The sequence below is a fragment of the Pundamilia nyererei genome, unplaced genomic scaffold, assembly GCF_000239375.1.
Source record: "Pundamilia nyererei isolate P.nyererei 1_Seehausen unplaced genomic scaffold, PunNye1.0 scaffold00068, whole genome shotgun sequence".
NCBI lineage: Eukaryota > Metazoa > Chordata > Actinopteri > Cichliformes > Cichlidae > Pundamilia > Pundamilia nyererei.
The window spans coordinates 1756249-1776483 of NW_005187469.1; the positions used below are offsets into that span (position 1 = coordinate 1756249).

Sequence of the window (20235 nt, forward strand, 5' to 3'; positions counted from 1 at the left end):
GCACAAAGACGGACAGATGCAAAAATAGTTTCTTCCCAAACGCCATAACCACCCTGAACTCACACATGCACTGACAACACAGTTTCACCCCCCAATCCAAGGACTTTCCTCTATACACAGAATACACATCTACCATCACCACTGTGCAATACTTAATTTACATGCAATGTCCCACACTGTAAATGTATAAGGTTATGTCTTTATTTATTTTCCCCCCCAATTTGTATAATTGTACATTTTATTTATTTATTTTTGAATACTGTTCACATGTAAATAGTCACCCACCTTTTCCCACATGTCTGCATTGAGTATGAGATGCCCTGTATCTTATTGTACATGTGTATAGTGGCAATAAAAGGCATTCTATTCTAAAGCTGGGTCATGTAAAGGACATGGATGCAGAGCTCAGCAGAAAATCTGCAACAGAATTGCTGAAAAAGAAAAATTATGGTGTTGCAACACCCCACTCAAGGTCTAGACCTCAACCGGAAAAAAATGCTGTGGTAGAAACTTTACAGAGCTGTGCTGAAATTAATGCCCACAAACCTTAAGGAACTGAAGCCACAGTGTAAAGAAAAGTGGGCCAAAGATCCTCCACAATGATGTGAAAGACTGATAAAGTCCTACAGAGATGTACTACTTTATGTTATTGCGAAAAGCAGATCTAATAGTTACTGAATCAGAGGGTTCATTGGTTTCTGTGGTGGTAAGTAAGCAGGGGCAAATATGTAGCAAAAGGGTCAGTATTATGAGGAACAGGAGGTTGTTTTTTCAGTGTTAAAAAAGGGAAACAGGAAAAAGAGAAATCAGTTTGTGGATGAGTTCAAAATATCATTATATGAGTACATTCCTTTATTTTATCCTGATAAAATAAAGAACAGCCTGAGATGGACTATGAAAATGTACCTGATACATCAGCAAGAAGTAAGTATCTTAAAGATTGTTTATTTGTTTCATTTCAGCTCGGTGTAAGTACGCGCTCCACCATCGTCCACCATCGTGGGCAGTATCAGAAACAGGTGAAGGGTTTTGTTCAAAAACAAACAGATCCAACCAACTGTGTGGAGTTTCTTTTCATCTGCTGGCAGTAATATGAAAATACTTTTTAGACATTTGAGTCTTTTTGCTGTTTAATAAAGATGATTTTGTGTTTGTCTATTTGATTTCTGCACACAGAAAGAAAACTCTGCAAACTAGTTGTTCTGAGCTTTGGACTTCTGTTTATTCTTCAAGTTATTCTCAGCATTTCCCTGCGACTGGCTCTTCGTGAGTTCACTTACATTTTATCTGTAATGTAAAATTCATCATTTGAATAGTGTACGAACAGAAGTTAGAAATAATTACCATTACCATCGGAAAAACTGCAACTAACTCCACTTAATTCAAGTTTATTTTTACAGCACTCTATTATAACATCACAGTCTAATTACTTTGTCAGCAGTTTACTTAATGAGGCCAAAACCTCATATTATTATATAAGACTGGAATAATTTATAAAATAATTACAAAACACTTACAGCTGTCTGTCCACTCCTTTAATAAAGAAACGTGGCCCTCTAACACATACTATCATATCACTGTATAATTTCTTCACTGCAAACTGCCTTGGCCTCCATCCATCTGTGGAATAACTGAATAAAGTAAATATATCTAAATGCATCCTTTAACATAATGTTTTATTTCACATCAGACCAGGCCACTAAAAATGAGACTAAAGAAGAAGAGTCACTGAGGAGGAAGCTGAATATTTTCGGCAAGTATGATGCTGGAAATTAAGAGTCAAATCTTTAATATTAGCCCATTTTACTAATAGTATTATCATTAGTGAAGTAGATGAAACCGTTTTCTTTTATCTTTTTATGTTTACATTTTGAACAGATCTCAATACAGAACAAGGATGGGTATACTTCAGGGGTGATTTTTATTACATTTCTCATATTAAAAAGTCCTGGAGTGACAGCAGAGAGGACTGTTTGCAAAGAGGTGCAGACCTGGTGATTATCAGCAGCACAGAGGAACAGGTACAGACTGTAATTCTGAAATCTGCAAGAGTTGAAACAAAATTTTAAAAACTGCAAGATTACTAAGATTTATTTTCTTGATTCTTTTACTGGGAACAAGAACTTCATAAGGCTGTTCAGGCGTAACACGTGGATCGGACTGAGTGACACAGAGGAAGAGGGGACGTGGAAGTGGGTGGACGGGAGTTTGCTGAACAGCAGGTCCATACATTTTTAATTTTTAATAATAAATACTGATAATTTATAAATCAATCCTAATCTCAATAAAACTCCACAAAGCAGTAGTAATCACTCATAATAAAATCCTCCATCCATCAGCAGCAGCACTTTATTCATCCTCACTGTGTGTTGTGTAAATATACTTGAAGTAAATGTATTATAGTTCAAAATTGGTATGATATCAAAATATTCTTCTATTAGAATAGAATAGAACAGAACAGAATATATTTTAGTTTCACATGTAAATATAACTAAAATAACAACTATAAAAAAAACACATAAAAACTTTGTAGACATAAAAAACGAAGACGTAAAGTTGTCATGAATATTTCAATATCCACACAATGTTTATGCTCAAAAAGAAGTAGGATGAAGTTTGTATTTATTTGTTCCCACCTCCTTATTTCAAATTCCATAATTTGCAAATCAGAATTCACAGTTTGGCATATTATCCCATAATATACACGTTTAACTGCAAGTCTACACTCATATAAAATACTCACATAAAAGAATTAAAGTTCAAAAACCAAAACATTTTTACATTTGCCAAACACCCCGTCATTAACACGCCACTAAAGCTGTGTGCTTTGTCCACATAATCTCTTTTATATTTGTTTTTAAACTGAGTTATGTTTGGGCATTGCTTCATATAGAATTACATCGATGTGACAGTTATCTTAATGAAAACTTTAAGTTTGGGTTACTCTCGCCTTGATCTATATAAGATGTCACACTAAAATGTTTTAGATCATCAAACAAATTTAAATTTTAGACAATGATAACACAAGTAAACACAGAATACAGTTTCTAAATGAGGGTGTTTATTAAGGGGGGAAGAATGCCAAACCTACACAGCCCTGTGTGAAAAAGTAATTTCATCCCTGTTTGTGGATAATGGCTCTCACTGTGGTTTGCAAGAGTCTCAAAGCCTTTGTAAACCTTTCCAGACAGATAGCTGTCAGTGACTTTGTTTCTCAGGTGTAACATGTAGGTTGGACAAAAATGCAAAACAGGAAACCAGGCAGGGGGTAAACACTTTTTTACACCTCTGTAAGCTATAGGATAAGTACTCACTATTCAGTGGGTGGATATCTGTGACTAAATATCTCTTAATGTGCAGTGGTATCTCATTTTGTGTAACTTGGGTTTTGTAATACGCACACACTTTGTTTTTATCACTATCTGCTTATTACTTTATTCAATTTAATTCAATTTTATTTATATACCACCAAATCACAACAGCAGGTGCATCAATGTGCTTTAGGATTAGGATTAGGGTTAGGATACCGTGTGTGTAGGACTTAAAGTCAGAGCTAATTTGAAGACTTTCTCCTTTGTTTATAAGTTGCTGAAATGCAAATCTTCATTTCAGCAACTTGGCTGAAAGGCAACTTTCTTTAGTTTCAGATACTGGCGAACCGGGGAGCCCAACAGCCTTGGAGACGAAGACTGTGGCGTGATGGCAGCCAATGACGAAGAAAACTGCTGGAATGACGCAAACTGCAGAGATGAAAACTTTTGGATCTGTGAAAAAAAGGTGGAACAGTGATCAGTAGCAGGAAAATTGTTCCATCACATACAGATGTTAACATGTTTGTCTCGACTGCTGGCTTGCTAGGTTGTGGAAAATCCTTTGAATTGATAATTTGTGAGTCTTTTATATCTGCTTTTAAATTCCTTAGGGAGACCTCTAAAGGGAAGTCTGCAGAGCATGTAGATGAAACCCTATTTATAAATTGCTGTTAAACCTTAAGTTCCTGTTATTATTGTATACTTACTAACACATACATAGAGTTCCACTAGCTGATGCAATTTTTAAAATAATTCAAATGTTGAGAGAATACCAATATAATAGATGAGATTTTCTTTTATATTACATTTAAAGTTCCGAAGTTCTCACTTTGTTGTTTGAATAAACTCAGTTTTCTGGTTTTAACATTTTGTTTAATCAGGGTATGCTGTTGTAGGCTATTAAAGAACACTTCTTTGTTTCTGTTCCATAACAGAAGCTATAAATGCTACTAAGCCATCTTTTACATAACAACGCTAAGCCCTGAGATCATATTACTGTAAATACAACAAGACAAAAGTCTCTGTACAAAAACAAACATCCTTGATTTGTGAGCATTAAGATATTGAAACATATTTTTCTCTCTATCTGCATGTAGCTTAACTTAATTTGAGTGTGTGAAGGAAAACTGTGCATTAAAGTGAACTTCCTTATATTAATGTTTCTCATTTCTGATGCAAAAGAAAAAGCCAAGAATAACAACATATACAAGAGCATTGGTGACTTTTACAAAGTATGCGCGTCAGCAGCCACTTTGTAACTTTGTATCTATCCTACTTGAGCAGTCAAGGCTTTTTGTTCACACACACACACATTCATACAGCTCTTTTTCTGTCGAACCAGTTTCTATTTAACACACATGAAAACTGTGATGAAAGCATGTTCCATATCTTGCTCAAGGACACTTTGACATGCAAACTGGAGTAGTTAATCAGAGCAGTTAATCCTGGAATATCTAGGATGGACAAAATTTCACTGACTTGTTGTAATGGTGGCCATCTGGTTACAGCCAGATGGATAAAATCATGCTAAAAAGCCTCTATTGATCATATTAACTATGTATCACTCACACCGGAAAAAGAGAAGTATTGCAACATATTTTTGCATGTGAGATGTACACTTTCAAAACAGGACAGATGTACAGATGATACTCATCCTGTTCCTGTTCAGATGCTGCAATGATAAAAACCTGATGAAGCACGCATTAAGGAGCGATATCTATGACAGCTCTGTAGCGTTCTTATTTAGATATCATGCGCAAGTTCCTAAATGATCTTTAGTCAACACATCTGCTGTTTATTCTTAAGATTTAAAAAAAGAAAAGAAAAAACTTCACACCCAGTACACCTCTCACATCCGAATGAAATGTAACTGACATGAAATTAGAAGTGAGAACTTCTTTCTTTTTATCTTCTTCAGTGTCCCATCCCACAAGGCTCAGTTCAACTGTGCGGTATTTACCTTTTGGTGGTTCAGTCTTTAGTTATTTAAAGCAGAATGTAAAGTGTTATGTTAAGGCACTAACATGACACCATTATTTCATCTTACAAAGTTGTGCCAAAGCTCAGTGTTGGGCTTTAATTCAATGCTTTTGTTTAGTTAATCCTTCACCTTTATTTCTTTCTTAATAATGTTTTCTTATGTTGTTCATTTTAAATTCTTCTTTCTTGTGCTCCCTGTATGGGTCACAACAGAGGATCAGCTATCTATCCCCAGTATCCTCTTCGGTCACACCACCTCTCTACATGTCCTCCTATATTGATGAATCTTCTCTTCCTCTTTTCTTCTGCCTGGTAGCTCCATATTCAATATCCTTTGTCCTGTTTACTCTCTCTTCACCTCCAAAACAATCTTTAAATAGCCCAGTCCTATCTACACCACAGCAGGACAGCTTGAATTCACCTCCAATGCCCCTGCCTTTCCTTTCCTTCAACCTGGTTTCCTAAACACAACAGTATAACTACTTCCATCATATCTCCATCATACCTGTTTCTTTATCAGCCATAGTCCCTACATTTAAAGCCTTCGTGCTGTCTAAGCAGCTCTAACCTGTTTATCTGTGTCAATATCTGCATCCTGTGGTGTATAACACTAGACAGGGACAACAGATTTTTAAGGTTATGTGAGCAGCAGCATTGCAGTTCAGTGTTCACTCTGTTACTTGAGTTTCTCCTGGGCAGGTTGTGTAGAGAGCTTCATCCTCCCTCTGACGTAAGGAACAGCCAATGCTGTGGGGAGTGTGTTTCTTCTGCAACAATGTTTTGGTGGGTGGTACGTGTCAAAGTAATATCCACATGAATGCAGGAGTGCGATTGTGACTACTTTGTGATTGGGTGAATGATACTTGCGTTAGTGCTTACTATTACTATTACTATTTACTTTTTTAGTGGTCTTCCACTTTTCCTCCTTTCTGCTTGCTATATGTTCAGCATCTTTTGTCCAAGATATCCACTACAGAAGGACGAGAACGATATCAGAAGGACACCTCAGTCCTTCTGATGTACTTACTTGTAATCCTACCCCTCGTGGTACTGTTGTTGTCATTGTCTATGGAGGTTGGAGTATTGGTACCAGTAGGGGGCGGTACGTACCAATCGAAAGGCACTTCCGGAAACAAAGAACGAGCTAATGTCCAATCAGAAGACTTTTCACTTTCAAACGATGGTTCCTTCTCCCAGTTACCGAAAACCACAACAAAACGGATTGTAGCGCTCGGTCCAGGCGTTTACAGGACTCTCTTTTACAGCTAGTAGATTTTTGTCAGCTCCATCTGCCTGCTGCAGACAGCTGTTTCATGGGAACCCAGGAGGGAGAGAGAGGTAAGGCAGAAGACCCTCCAACTCCGAGGAAAGCTAATGACACGTAACGCTGACTTAGAGCTAACGTTAGCACACGGTTAAAGTTGCGACTTCTCACTTGTCAGTAAGCCTGGCTGATATAAGCGATTTATCCATATATTATAGAGAGAACCAGAGATGAAAACGTGGGCTCTGCTTATGTTGTTTTCTTAAAATGTTCACGTTCGTGTTAGCAAACATTAGCAGTCTTAGCTAGCTACTTTTGAGTTGTCTTAGCCGGTGAAGTTGCGTAAAAAACATAAAATATAACGAAACAGATGGCAGACAAATTTAGATAGTTTTTTGATTTCAGGACAAAACACGACTACTGATGTTATTTATAATTTGTTCCCATCAAGTCAACAGTTTTAGCCGGCGGCTAGTGTAGATAGTAGGTAAAGACTACCCCCGCCCCGCTCTCAGACTTAAGTTTGCCGGGGGCGGTCACGATTGAGGCAAACTTAAAAGGCGTTGTGATAGAAGAACCACTTAATGTCATTAAAATGAGTTATACAAAAGTTAATTAAACTCTTCATGCTCGATAACCTCGATGTATTTTTTAATTAAAGCGAGTTTTCCACTCGAAGTGATGACAAGGGCTCTGCTTTTGTAATTTCTTTTATACTCCATGATTACGTCAGAGAAATAAGTTCTCGAGTTGCTGTTATATGAATGAACGTGACTTCCCTTTTTTCACTACAGATTGGGTTGATGTGGCAAATGATCTTCTCAGCAAATGTCACGTAAACCTGAGGCTGAAGAAACTTACGGACTGTAATGCAGATGTTTTCATTGCCCTGTATGAGAACATCCTGGGGGAGAAAGTTCCAGGTAAGAGGAAGTTACAGATCTGGCAGATGTCTGCTTGTACATTTTTTTTAAGCAAAAGTATAAAAATGTCAAAATGTCTCTGTTCATACCTTTGTAACTCAGTATCTTAAGATTTTGACATGTCTAATGTCTATAGATGATAGGACAGGATAGGATTCAACTTTATTGTCATTGCACAGGTACAGGGCAACGAAATGCAGTTTGCATCCATCCAGAAGTGCTTTAGTGATATAGATATATTACAATATATATTAGCAATAATATAGATATGTGAGTATATTACAGAAATGGGTCTATTATGGTATGTTATAATGTACACGGTATGAAGTATGTTGTGAATATTCTATAACTATAAGTATGTACAGGCTGTAGTGAGTACAAGCTATGTACAGGCTATAAACAGGATATAAATATGAAAGACTATACAGAATATGAAATAAATAACTTTACAGAATCTGAGATATACAGCTATACAGAAATGGGAACTATGCAAGTTGTAAACAGTTGTAGGATTAAAGATTATCGAATGTACAGAATGATTATTTACACAGAGCTATACAGTAGTGCAGTTAAGATAAGTGAGGGTGTAGATAGTTTCTACAGAGGCTATTTAAAGTGCTAGTGGTTGGCGGAGCATGGGGGGCATTACTGTTGCAGGTAATCATGTAATCAAGTAGGGGGGCTACAGTCTTAAGAGAAATTCCAGTTCCAGAGTTAACAGTACTATGGCATTAATCAAATTTACAATCTTTTAAACAATACTGACATTACAATCGTTTAACAAAAGTACTCACAGTATTTGAGAAAAACCTGGATAAATAAAAATTTAAAAACAAATCAATTCAAACAAATAAAAAAAACTGGACTGCACTTGCCACAGGGAGTTAACTGAACTTTCATGGAAGGACAAAAGTAAAAGACAAGATGTGCTAAAAGGGAAATGAGTGAATTATTGCAAAACATATAATCCAGAACAATAATTGTTTAACTTTCATTATATGTGGAAGCAAAAGTTGTAATTCAAATTAAAATAAAATTATTGCACAGTCCAACTATGACTTTAGTTGGGAGATTAGTTTTGTAAGATGAAGGGGGGAGTTCAGCATGTATGCATTAATTGATTCATTGAGCATTTGGTTAATCAGATGCTTGTTTGTTTTTTATATGTTTAGATTATATTGCAGTGCCATGTAGTCAAGAGGAAGATGTCCACAATGTCCAGTGTGTGATTGATTCTCTGTCCTTGGATTACCTTCAAATCAGCCTCTCACATATTACAGGTAAGAGAAAAAATTATTTTGTAAAAACAAGGAGTTAATAATATAGGTTTAAAATTTTGAATGTGCATGTCAGAGAAGCGCAAATATGAATCACCGTTTCACATCTGTGCAACATTAACTTAAATGAAGTTGAGATCATCATGAAAGTCATTCAATTTGTACTGCATGGCAGATGTTGCAGAAACAAGACTTTAATGAGTATGAGTTTGTTTTCAGGAGAAAATGTTGTCAGAGGGGATAAAGAGTCGGTTAAGAACCTCTTGGAAATCTTTGATGGCCTCTTGGAATATCTGAACGAGGAGATAAATGACGGGTCGCCGAACAGTGGTAGGAAAATGAAATTGTTGCTTTTCCCTCATCTTTTCCTCATTTGCTTTTACTTTGAAAGGCAATTAAAACTATATGATTTCAAATGTCTATAGTGGCACAGCTTAGTGTTTCTAAAGGACTTTTGTAGTGTTTTTATACATTATAAAATGCTTTTTGTTAGGAGGCATAAAAGCTGCACTCCTGCCTCTCTTTGTTTGAGTAGAGTAGTTAAGTAGTAAAATTACAATCTGTCTTTTTTAGTGTTTGACAGACATTTATAACTGTGACTCTTTGAGGTTAGCACTTTGACATTTGGTGAGGGGGGGTTTCTGACTCTGTTCGGTATGAGTTTGTTTCTCTTTAAATTTCCATGAAACATGTTGTTATCACTACTTTAGCTCTCTTTTAAATTAGTGCCTTTTCTGTTTCTACCTCTGTCATTTGCAAAATTCATGTTTTTCAGAGGAGCAGAATGGCAGTCTCAGTGAGGATGCACACGGTGATGTCAATGATCCGCCTGGATGTGATGCTACAGAGCAGAAGGAGACAAAGCTGGAGGTGGCGTCCTTGTCATCGAGTGCAGAGTAAGCACAGACATGTTTTATAGACTTTACACAAGTCTCAGTACAATGTAGAAGAATATTACTGTTTGTTTTCTTCCCATGAACCAAAACACCACTGACAGACAGGTCTGATATTGATGACTCAGACCGCCATCATTCAGCTTTAGAGCACATCCTGCTCTACGCCCTGTTGACACAGCAGCCTTTTAACAGCAGTGTAAATAATAAAATGTTAATGGCTGTCATAATAGATGAAAGACATAAAAACATGTTTGAGTTTTTTTATGGTGCTGCTTGGACCACTGCTTTATTCATTCTCTTCAGAACTCTTAATATTCATGTTTTTTAAGGAATTTAGTAGAAATTTGTCCTTATGGGTTGCCCACTCTAATCATCTGAGAAAGAGAGATACGCACGTGCTGTGAAGATTACAGAGGTGGCTTGTTAAAGTTGAAAAACTTGTCAGTAATTAATCTGATACAGTCTGAATGCTCTCATTATTCAGGTCTGCCGTCCAGTCCAGTAAACAGTCCATCCACTCCTGGAATGGTGAGGAGGTGGGGTCAGCCAGCGAGCTCATCGGGCTGGGCGTGTCTGCGCGCACATTCATAGATAAAAAAGAAGGTAAGGCTTGCTTTGCCTCAATGACAGTGATTGTTTTGGGGATAATACTTTATTTCTTTGTACATATAACAAAAAATTATAATTTTCCACAGTTTCTTCAAAAAAATTTGTGTTTGATATTTTGGAAATGTATAAGAAGACATAGACAGTTTAATGCTTTATTAAAAGTCCAGGTGAGCTACCTTTTAATCCAAAGACTGGCTGTCCCTCCCCCAACCTCAGATGCAGCAACCACCTCTGGTCCTGTGGACAATGATGAAGCTCCACAGACTGAACCGATATACTCAGCCATTGCACTGCAGCCACCAAACCAGTCCAACACTCCCCACACTCCCATTGTAGGCCCTCACTTACCCGATCAACTCCCCACAGCTGCTGGTGTCAAAGAACAGCACACAGAGGAGGAAGTCAGCCTCATCACTACAGAGGTATCCTTTAAATATAGTATGATAAGGTTGAAGTGTTTTATGTGTTCTGTCTGCTGTGAACTGCAGTTTAAAACGACATGCAAAGTTTTACAACTGGTGTGTTGTGTTAATATTCTACACTTTTCCTATCATACACACACTTCCCACTTTGGTGACTCCAATTCAAATAAAGGAAGGATGAGCTTATGCTGACTTGACTTCTCTGACAACATAAGTTACTCCAGTAATGCACTTCATTTTGACGTTCACATTTTCTGAACGTCTTCAATATTCACTTGCTGAACCTTTATATATATATTTGTGTTTTGAGTATCTGTTGTCTGCAAGCAGAACTTGGTTATAAGATAATATCTGCTAAAAGATTAGCATTTTTCCAGCATGTTTCAAGTCGGTTTACATCTGTTCATCACTTAATGAGGAAGTCTCTGGAATCAGGAAGTGCCATGTTTATGCTGTTGTGATCTGTAAAACTATCTATGCTAACAGGTCTGACGTGAGTCTGACCTTCTACAGCACAAAGTACACAGAAACAAGCACCAAGTTAATTTTCCCTTATCTTTCTTCTGAGTAGTTTTTTTTGTACTTTGATTATCAGCCCTTATATTAGATTCTAAAAAGCCTTCTTAGGTTTCTGATTATTTTGTAGAGTTGAGTTTTGAGTGCTGCAGATTATGTTTAGTGCTAAATCTAAGTCTTTGTAATGAATGTGAATGACTTCTGCTCAGTTTTGCCTAAAACTCTTTACGCTTTCTCCTTATTTTTTCACTCCTCTTTTCACAGACTTCAAAACTAGTGGCTGAAACTAATGGACTACAGTCTCCTACCCACTGCCAGTCCCCTGGTGAGTCAAAGCACACCACAGTCGATAAGGACACAATTTCAAGTGAATTGTGATGAAAGTGATGAAAACATGATTGGAGATTAAGTGAAGCATCACATAGTTTTGTTTAATTTTCAGCTGTAAGTGAGAAATCTTCAACCAGCCAGCAGAGAGTTGAGACAGAAGTGGAGGGAGAGACGCTGGAGGTGAGAGTGCAAGCAGTAAGACTTCACTTTTACAGTTTTAATATACCATCTAATGGTAAATTGTAAACTTGTGTGCTAGATGTGGTGGTTAATTAGCATGTACAGTAATACTCAGATACACAGTTTAAGTCAAATTGACGCTTTTCTTCTTTCTATATTTTTAGCCGACTAACGGAGGTCCCAGGAGGGTTTTATTCCGAACACAACCAGATGTGCTTTTCCTCACCCTGCAAGATGGGACGACACCTGCCACCCCTTCTCCACCAGACACTGAAGAGGAAGATGAGGAGAATTTGAGTTGTATACGAAGATTAAAGGACAGAAGGATAGACTGTAGAGAAAGAACTGCTCTCAAGGAAGACTTTGTAACTCACCCTGAGAGGTAAACCGAATAGAAGAAAGCTATGGGGAAAAAACAGAATCTATCACAGATTCAGATTGTTATGTGGAGGCAGTGTGGTGAATGTTATGCTTTTGATTTCCTAACTATCTTCTTTATGCTGTATATTATTGCCCTGGCCAAGCAGTAGCAGGACAGCACAAGAGGATTTTGAAGAGCCTCTGTCTTATAATCGAAAAAGGAACAAGCAGGCAGAACAAGAGTTGCATGAGATATCTGAAAACCTCTCCCATCGACTAGAAGAACTCGATCAGGTATGTTTGCATTTAGTTGACTGAAGTGATCAGCGAGTTCACAACTCAGTTGTGTCACTGTTCTCGAGTGAGTACTGGTTACGATATTTTAAGTCTTGTGTAATTAATGTAGATGCTTAAACGAGTTCTGGGGGAAACTGGAGAGTCCACCGAGGTCAGAGAGGAGGACAAGCAGTCGCACCACAGCGACAGCATCATGGAGCGTCGCAGGACTTCAAGACAGGACACAGGTGTGCACACATTTTTGAGCACAAACTTTGTTGTTGTTCTTTTCAATTTTGACAGTAAACTACTAACAAATGCCACAACTTTTATTATTAATTTTTACCACATCACATTGCCTGGTTGGTGAAAAAAGGATTTCCAGTTGATTTTAAAAATCTTGTTGTAGGTCTTTATATTGTTCTTAGAAAATACTATCTTAACCATTCTGGATCTCATGCAAATTAATGAAATTGGTGAAATACACATTTAACTGTTTCAGGAGCACCTGATTTTGAGTCTACCCACCGAGCACGCTCCTTATCCCCTTCCCCTCCACGAGTCCGTCGTTCCCTGCAGGGACAGCTGGAGGATGTGATGGCAGAGGCTCTTAGCTTGGATGATGGGAGACAGTCCAACCTCACAGCGTCTGATCGAGCAAGCCGAGGAGAGCTACACCACAGACCATCTCACAGAAAACATGACAAGGTACAGTACTAGTGCACTAAATATTACAAGATAATCAATTAGATGCTAAACTGACTTTTAAGTGTAGTTAAAGGACAATAATGATCAAGTTTAGTCATGAACGTTTTTGCAACTGAAAAAAAGGTCATATTTGGCAAATGTACTGTGCAAATTTAAAGATGCCATACGCAAATGTGAGCAATATTTTAAGCAAAGAAAATATACAACCAGAAATGGTGAAGTTGCTTGATTACTTTCATATGCTTTGAAAATAAAAAGATTATTTCTCTTTTTCAGTATCTGGAGAATGAAGCGTACGAGGAAGAGCTAAAAAGATATGAAGAAAAAGAACGTAAAGAGTTAGATAAGGCTCGCATCAAAGCTCAGGAAGCTGTAAGTTATAAATCTACGGTTTTCTGTTAAAGATTATTTAATTATTAAAAAAGTAAAACCTACCCTGGGTCCAAAAAAAAAAGAAGAAAAAAAAGATGGTATATTCTAAAAAATAGGTAGACCTTTGAGATAACATAAGTAGAAAAAAAAATCTCTAATGTATGCGGAGGGAAAGCATATTGGTTCACAGAGAATACAAAGTTGAATCTATTTAAACAAAAATCAGTGAACTATGGTACAGTAAATGTTTTGGGATGCATTCAAAGAAAATTTCCAAATAAGTAAATGAAAAAAAATTACTAGAAAAATAAAAACTCCCCTTAATTTTAGGCGTATTTTACTTAAGACTTTTATAAACATAAACAACAAGATTTCCCTTTTAAAGCAGCGGTCCCCAACCCCCGGGCCTCGGACTGGTACCGGTCCGTGAGTCGTTTGGTACCGGGCCGCGAGAGTTGAGGCTCGTGTGTGAAATGTATAGTTTTCAGGGTTTTTATTGGTTTTCAGCGTTATTTTGTTATCGTTTTTATCGTTGACTCTGTTTTCCTTGGTCTTTTCACATGTGTTATGAATAAATCTTCTTTTTTCGGTACCGGTACTAGTTTTATTTTGTTGTATTTATCCGTGACACCTTAAAGGCCGGTCCGTGAAAATATTGTCGGGCATAAACCGGTCCGTGGCGCAAAAAAGGTTGGAGACCGCTCTTTTAAAGCAATATGTCAAAATGTTAAAGAAGCAGTTATATTAATCTCTGTGAATCCTTCTGTTTAGTTGTGAGCGTAGAGTCGTTTGTTCTAGTTTACTAAACTGGGACTGTGTGTGTGCAGGAGCGAGAATACAGAGAGGCCATACTAAAGGATGTTTCGCCAGACCCCAGACCCTCACCAGCTAAAGTGAAAGCTCAGCATAAATCACAGCGTACTGCACAAACCACTCCAGGACAGAGACGACTGGAGGCTCCCAGGAAAGCTCCATCAAGTAAGTTGTGGGTGAGGCTGAGGGTTTGGAAACTGTTCTGTTTGGCTGTGATCACTCAGCTTTAGCATTAACCAGTGTTTGGGTTTTATGAATGTTTGTATTTCGGGCTGGCTGGCCCTCTGATAATCACAGAAATAGCACTTCTGGTAGATTCAGAGGTAAGGACACCAAGTGTGTTTGCTGCTGCAGCACTTTCTGTTGGACATTAGGCAAGTCTTCATCAGCTGAATGGACTCCTCATCTACTGTGTAATGTGGAGCTTTTCTGAAATGCATCAGAAAAAAGAGCTGAGAAACAAAAGGACTGACCATCTACAGATGGTGAAATACAGGAGAGGGTGGAGTGGAGGATGGAGTTCAGAGTACTTGAGTGTAGTTGAATGATGTAAAGCAAAGCTTAGAAAGAGTTGCTGAATGTGATCACTGCTTACTTAATTCTCTGGCAGATTTACTTGAAGGTCTTTAAACTAATGTCAGGATGCTAATGTCTTTATAATGGCTTTATAACTTCATAGCCTTTAAATGGTTGAAGATATGGAACGTTTGGCAAATTGATTTTAGATTGAGAAGAAACAGATATTTTTTAAAAATGGCGAAGGAAAAAGTGTTTTGGTGATGGGTCTAAATTCAGAAGATTTGGGCATGCTGAAGCAATGATTCTCTTTTGGTGAGTGTTCTCGTTTGTGTGTTTGCTGTTTCCATTTGTCAGTGGGTTGCTTCTTGATGCTAAGAATGAAGATGAAGAGACTAGCCTGAAACATTTGTGGACATTTACCAATAAGATAAGACAGATATTACAACACCTCTGTATCTTCCACACTGCAAATATCACGTTATGCATGACTATTACACAGGTTTGGCTGTGTAAATCATTCATAGCGATGCACAGAGAATCCAAATTAGATGGAAGTAGATTATTCACCAACGCCCGTGTGCATCTGAACTGACCTGACGGTTGGTCCCTTACTTCCTTGTCGCCATGGCAACAGTACCAACCAAAAACACATACTTTAAGACAGACCGGGTCATAATGTATTATTGTTACACTCAAACATTGCAACTATTCTTTCTGTATTTGCTTTTGTTGTGTGGAAGTGAACCTCTGTTATTGTCTGTCTTTCTTTAACACTCCCCCCGACTTTGCTAGAAAAAGTAATGAGGTCAAGGAAAACAATGCTTTAGGAAATATCCTATATCCTGTGATCCTCGGATAATGAGCGCACACTCATATCAGATTTCAATTCGCTGATAAATAACATTTACATAACTTGCACCACTTCTAAACAGAGAGTTAGTTTAATTTTGTGTGAGAGTTGTTCTGCAGTCTTGTATTCTGACTGAATACAAAAAGAGAGAGAATCATCAGCTGCATTTCCTGTAATTTGTGGTAGTTTTTCCAGACGTAAATGCTGAGTATCTTGTGACTTTGTGATGGCTGAAGTTTCCACCCCTTGGGCGTGTAGGCAGATGATGTTGACATGTAAACCTGATGATGTCCCTCTGAAGAGCTACTCACTGTGTCTAACTTTAGAATCTGAAGAAAAGATGAAGTGTCTGGATATAGGACAAGTAATGACATTCTTGTAAAGCCCCACATAAAAAGGCACACACACCAGGTTTGATGTTGGCTTCCCTGTTGAGCTGATGTTTGAGTTGTAAACAGAAAAAGACTTAATCCAATTAGACACGTTTCTGGTTAATCTGCTTTGGAATGGGTATAACTTTTATTCTTATTGTGGTAAATGCCATCCGTGGAGTCTAATAAAAGAGACGGATATGTTGAATGGAGGATTGCACTGAAGTACGTTAGTTGTTAGTTTGTCACAAACAATAAATAAATGTTCTTCTCTGTGCTTCATGTGTCTCTACAGTGAGAATAATGGAGAATGAGCTTCTCCCGGTGCTCCGGGATGAGTTGCCTCACCTTCACATCTCACCTCACGCCCTGGGTCGAATGTGGGAGCAGCAAATGCAGCAGGTGGACAGACTCCACGTAATGTCGTCCAATCACAGTCGGCATCGCAGCAAACTCTCCAGAGAGGTAGGACAGTGGTCATTACATGTCTGGTGCATTTTTGACCTGTACTAGATCATCTGATGAATGGCCTCATTAATAAATATGTAATTAAACTTCCAGTTGGAGGAAGCTCAGAGGAAACACGATCTGCTGGCTGAGCTCGTTCATAAAGGACAGGACCACAGCAGGCGCCTGGTGAGCTTTAACATATCAGACAGTTACACTGCAGTCCACTGCTGTCCCTTTTTCAAAACTAAACCTGATCCTACACATTTCGACCAAACATCGTCTGGTGCAGGTGCCAAAAACCTGGCAACACTGAGTAAAAATCATTTCTCAAACCTTTCAACATAAAAGACACCAAAGTCAAGCTGGCTCTGCAATGGCGTCCTGTTGCTGTGCAAAAAAAAAGTGCAGGACACATGCTCTACCTGCCTGTGCTGGACAGCATTTCTCTAACTGACCTTTCGATCATTTAGAGAGACTTCAAAGAGCGAATCCAGCAGCAGAAGTCGACGCAGAACAGGCTGAGGGACCAGAGACAGCAGATAGCTCGAGCCAAGAAGTACCACAACGACTATCATGTTCAGCACCGAGCCCGCCTCATGAGGGCTCGCACCAAGGAGGAGAGGGTGGGTACTGAAGGGACAGTTTAGGACTAAAGACAAGTAATTATTTACTCATAATCATGATGTTCCTCTTTGTTTTAAAAATGTGCATGCTGGTGCCTGATGTGATATTAACAAACTCACCGTGTGACAGCATAAAGACATTTTATTGCTGTAAAGGTAGAAATGTATCCACTGATCTCAGTTAACAAGCTGAAACAGTAAATGCTGGATTTATTTGACGGCTTCTACTTTCTACAGTGGACTTAATATCGTACCTACCATTGTACCCTCATCCATGTCCCCTGAGTCCAGACTGTTTCTGACTCTAAGCAATAAAGTTTGAAAAGTGCCCTGAAAAATTCTTAACATCAAATACTGGTGTGGGTGTTTGAAAGGAGCAGTACAGGAAATTTGAGCCACCAGCTTATTTTCCCATTTTCAGCAGCTCCCTGTAAATAGATAAATATGAAAATGAAAAAGGTTTTACAACAGATATTTATAGTTACTGGACTGCTGTAGATTATTTATTATTTATCAAGTAGACTTCAGTAAAGTTTGGGCTAATTTGAGTGATGACTAAAGTGTGTCTGTGTGTGTTTGCAGATGTTTCGGCAGCTATTCGACGAGGGTTTGGAGATACAGAAGAATCGGTTGAGAGAGCAGAGAGCTTATGCCAGAGAGCAGCGACTGGAACAGCAGAGACGACACGAGGATCAGATCAAGTCCATGGAGAACTATTATAAAGATCAGGTAAGATGCAGCTTTCTGCCATTTCAAAATAAAGGCGACGACACACCCGTTCCAGGTGAAGTCGGTGACGTGCTGTCTCTCTTTCAGTTTTCACTGCTAGCTGAAAAACTTGCACAAGAGCGGCAGGACATCCAGGTTCGGAAAAAAGCTCAAGAAAAGGTAATTTATATACTTGTTACTGCTGCTTATTGTTAATTTAAATATTTGTTAGAAAGTAGGAAAATAAAATGTTCAAATTGCACCTGATCCCGTCAAAACGCATTAAAGAAATCAATGTAATTTGCTATACGGTCCAGCAGAGGGCACCCTTTAAACTCACCTGCATGCTCTGCAGGTAGAGAATGCAGTACCGCAGCAATTGTCCAGAAATCCAAACAAATAGTTGTCAAAACCAGGCAGCAGCATCAACTGTACATCTTTTTTTTTTTTGCACACCCAGTTTCTCACAACCATAAAAAGCATTTGTATAAAAGGAAATGCAGCGATTTGAAATTATTTTTGGTAGAAGTTTTTCAGGATGAAGCCAGAACTGGGTCCCAGCTGTAGGACATCCAAGAGGGAATTGTATAAACTGTGTAGAGTTTTTATGTGATTTCATGTGAATCCACAGATTTTCCTGTGCATGGTATGCAGCATATCAAAACTAAATATATTACACTGAATTTTCTCAGTCCACTCTTAGAGATCCTCATAAACCACAGTTCTTTGCTGTTGCACTGTAGTCATGGAAACCGCAGGACAAACACCATACACAGTTTATATGCCAGAAAACACAAATGATCAATCATTTAAATAATTTAAAGATTTACAGTTTATTTTCTTTCTTTTTTTTCCCCGCAGGCACTGCTGAAGATGAAGCGAGAGCTGCGTTCCAGGATGGAGCGTGAAATCGGCGAATTGCAAAGAATCATAATCCAGAACGACGAGGACGACTACTTCCAGGAGCTGGAGATCCAGAGGCTGCGTAATCGGGTTCGGATGGCCTCCTTCCAGTACAACACTAGCTATCTGCACTGACCAAGGAAGACTCGGGTCTGACTGGTTTGAATCAAAGGACTTTCTGCCATTCACAGCCAATGGTACGAGAATCCGATGAAGAGTACGATCTACTAAGGCGTCCTCCTTCAGAGCTTTGCACAAGAAAAAGGATTTTCTCTTTGTAAGAACTTGTTCATGTGCTGATTATTGATTACTGATGAACTGAACACACTCTGACTAAATGTAGCTATTGGCTAGTTTGGCTAGCTCTTCCTCTCTCACCTCAGCTGCTGATCTTAAAAAGACACCTTGGACCCTTTCTGGGTGGGTTTTTGGTACTTGATAACTAAGAATGTTTTAACTCCCTCACTGTGCAGTCTTTGTGTTGTTAATGTAGCAAAAAACCTAGCAATGTTCTTCCTCTTGCCAAATAAGGACCACAGATGCAAAGTTAAGTATGAACGTCACAGACTGACGACTCTTAACATTTTTCCTTTTATGTGCAACATCTTCCTTAATATTTTAACCATGCCAGTGGATTATTTATTTTTTAACTTTAATGTTTGGATTTTAATTAACCTGGTTTGCTTTCTCATCACCGGGGTAGCGATAATCAGTCTTTAATGATCCTTTATTTTCCTCAGCTCCATTGTGATTGTTTTTTTGTTTTTTTTACCTCAGCTGAACTTGAAAGCTTTGGACTGATGCACAAAGGTTTCCTCCATTAAAAACACCGTCTACTGACACTGTATCGTTTCTATGAGCACACACACAACGACTGTCAGCACCTATTAAATGTGTGAGTGTGACTTGAATGATACATAGATGCCTAATACAGTCAACTGAATGATCATAAACATACTGTGAAGGATGAAAGTTGCTGTTTTAAACCTGAGGTAAGATTTATTTATTTATTTTTTTGGCTAAAGTGAAGAGGAGACGTGGCTCAGGACGTAGACTAGGTCATATATTAATTTGAAAGTCAGCAGTTCAAGTCATCCAGGGGCAACCTCTAGACTTCAATCCCCATGTTAAGATGGACGGCATTAGAGCATTAACCTCTTGAAAGCCTACCAGGAGTAACCCTTGATGATCTTTTCTAAAATGAATGGTTTGTCGTGTTTCAGGCCTGTTACATGACTGGATGTGCATCAGAAGTTAGTGGGGGTGGTCTCTGCCTATGTAGCTATTCTTGGAAAACTACAACCACGACCACGAAAATAGTTTCCAAACTCTGACTTTATTGATACGTGCTGAGGTTAATTGTTTGATCTCTGGGTAGTTTCCCCCTTCATAACAACTCTGAGTGAGGTGGTGTGTTTTTAAATAACTCATCCACCCGTGTAATTCGGTTAGGGGTGTTGGCACATTAACTGTCAGGTGTACTAGGCTCCATCAACGTTTGTGAGATTGATCAGCAAAAGCATTTAAAATCTCTGAGTGCTCTGTGGGAGTGGGCAAGTGCCATTAAACTACCA

At 38.4% G+C, this 20235-nt stretch overlaps 1 protein-coding gene and 1 long non-coding RNA gene across 4 annotated transcripts; both read left to right on the top strand.

The window, feature by feature from the left end:
- The first annotated feature begins 1885 nt into the window (after nucleotides 1-1885).
- Nucleotides 1886-4339, top strand: LOC102202983 (uncharacterized). Its single transcript, XR_311823.1, has 3 exons — nucleotides 1886-2021; nucleotides 2122-2222; nucleotides 3642-4339. It is a non-coding gene; the product is annotated as an uncharacterized LOC102202983 (long non-coding RNA).
- A 2098-nt stretch (nucleotides 4340-6437) lies between these two features.
- On the top strand, nucleotides 6438-19503 carry LOC102203162 (centrosomal protein of 95 kDa). Of its 3 annotated transcripts, XR_311824.1 has the most exons (22): nucleotides 6438-6629; nucleotides 7350-7478; nucleotides 8651-8758; nucleotides 8975-9085; nucleotides 9531-9651; nucleotides 10136-10254; nucleotides 10477-10682; nucleotides 11463-11523; nucleotides 11641-11723; nucleotides 11873-12090; nucleotides 12236-12362; nucleotides 12475-12592; nucleotides 12847-13052; nucleotides 13329-13424; nucleotides 14252-14402; nucleotides 16273-16442; nucleotides 16539-16613; nucleotides 16898-17050; nucleotides 17633-17779; nucleotides 17867-17938; nucleotides 18620-18858; nucleotides 19439-19503. XR_311824.1 is itself a non-coding variant. In XM_005736272.1 (21 exons), the coding sequence occupies exons 1-21, from the start codon at nucleotides 6605-6607 to the stop codon at nucleotides 18794-18796; spliced, it is 2673 nt and encodes an 890-aa protein (XP_005736329.1). In that variant the 5' UTR covers nucleotides 6438-6604; the 3' UTR covers nucleotides 18797-19503. The 3 variants fall into 3 exon arrangements, 2 of the variants coding, with proteins under 2 accessions (XP_005736329.1, XP_005736330.1); XM_005736272.1 differs by having other exon boundaries at nucleotides 18620-19503; XM_005736273.1 differs by having other exon boundaries at nucleotides 11641-11708; nucleotides 18620-19503.
- The last annotated feature ends 732 nt before the right edge of the window (nucleotides 19504-20235 follow it).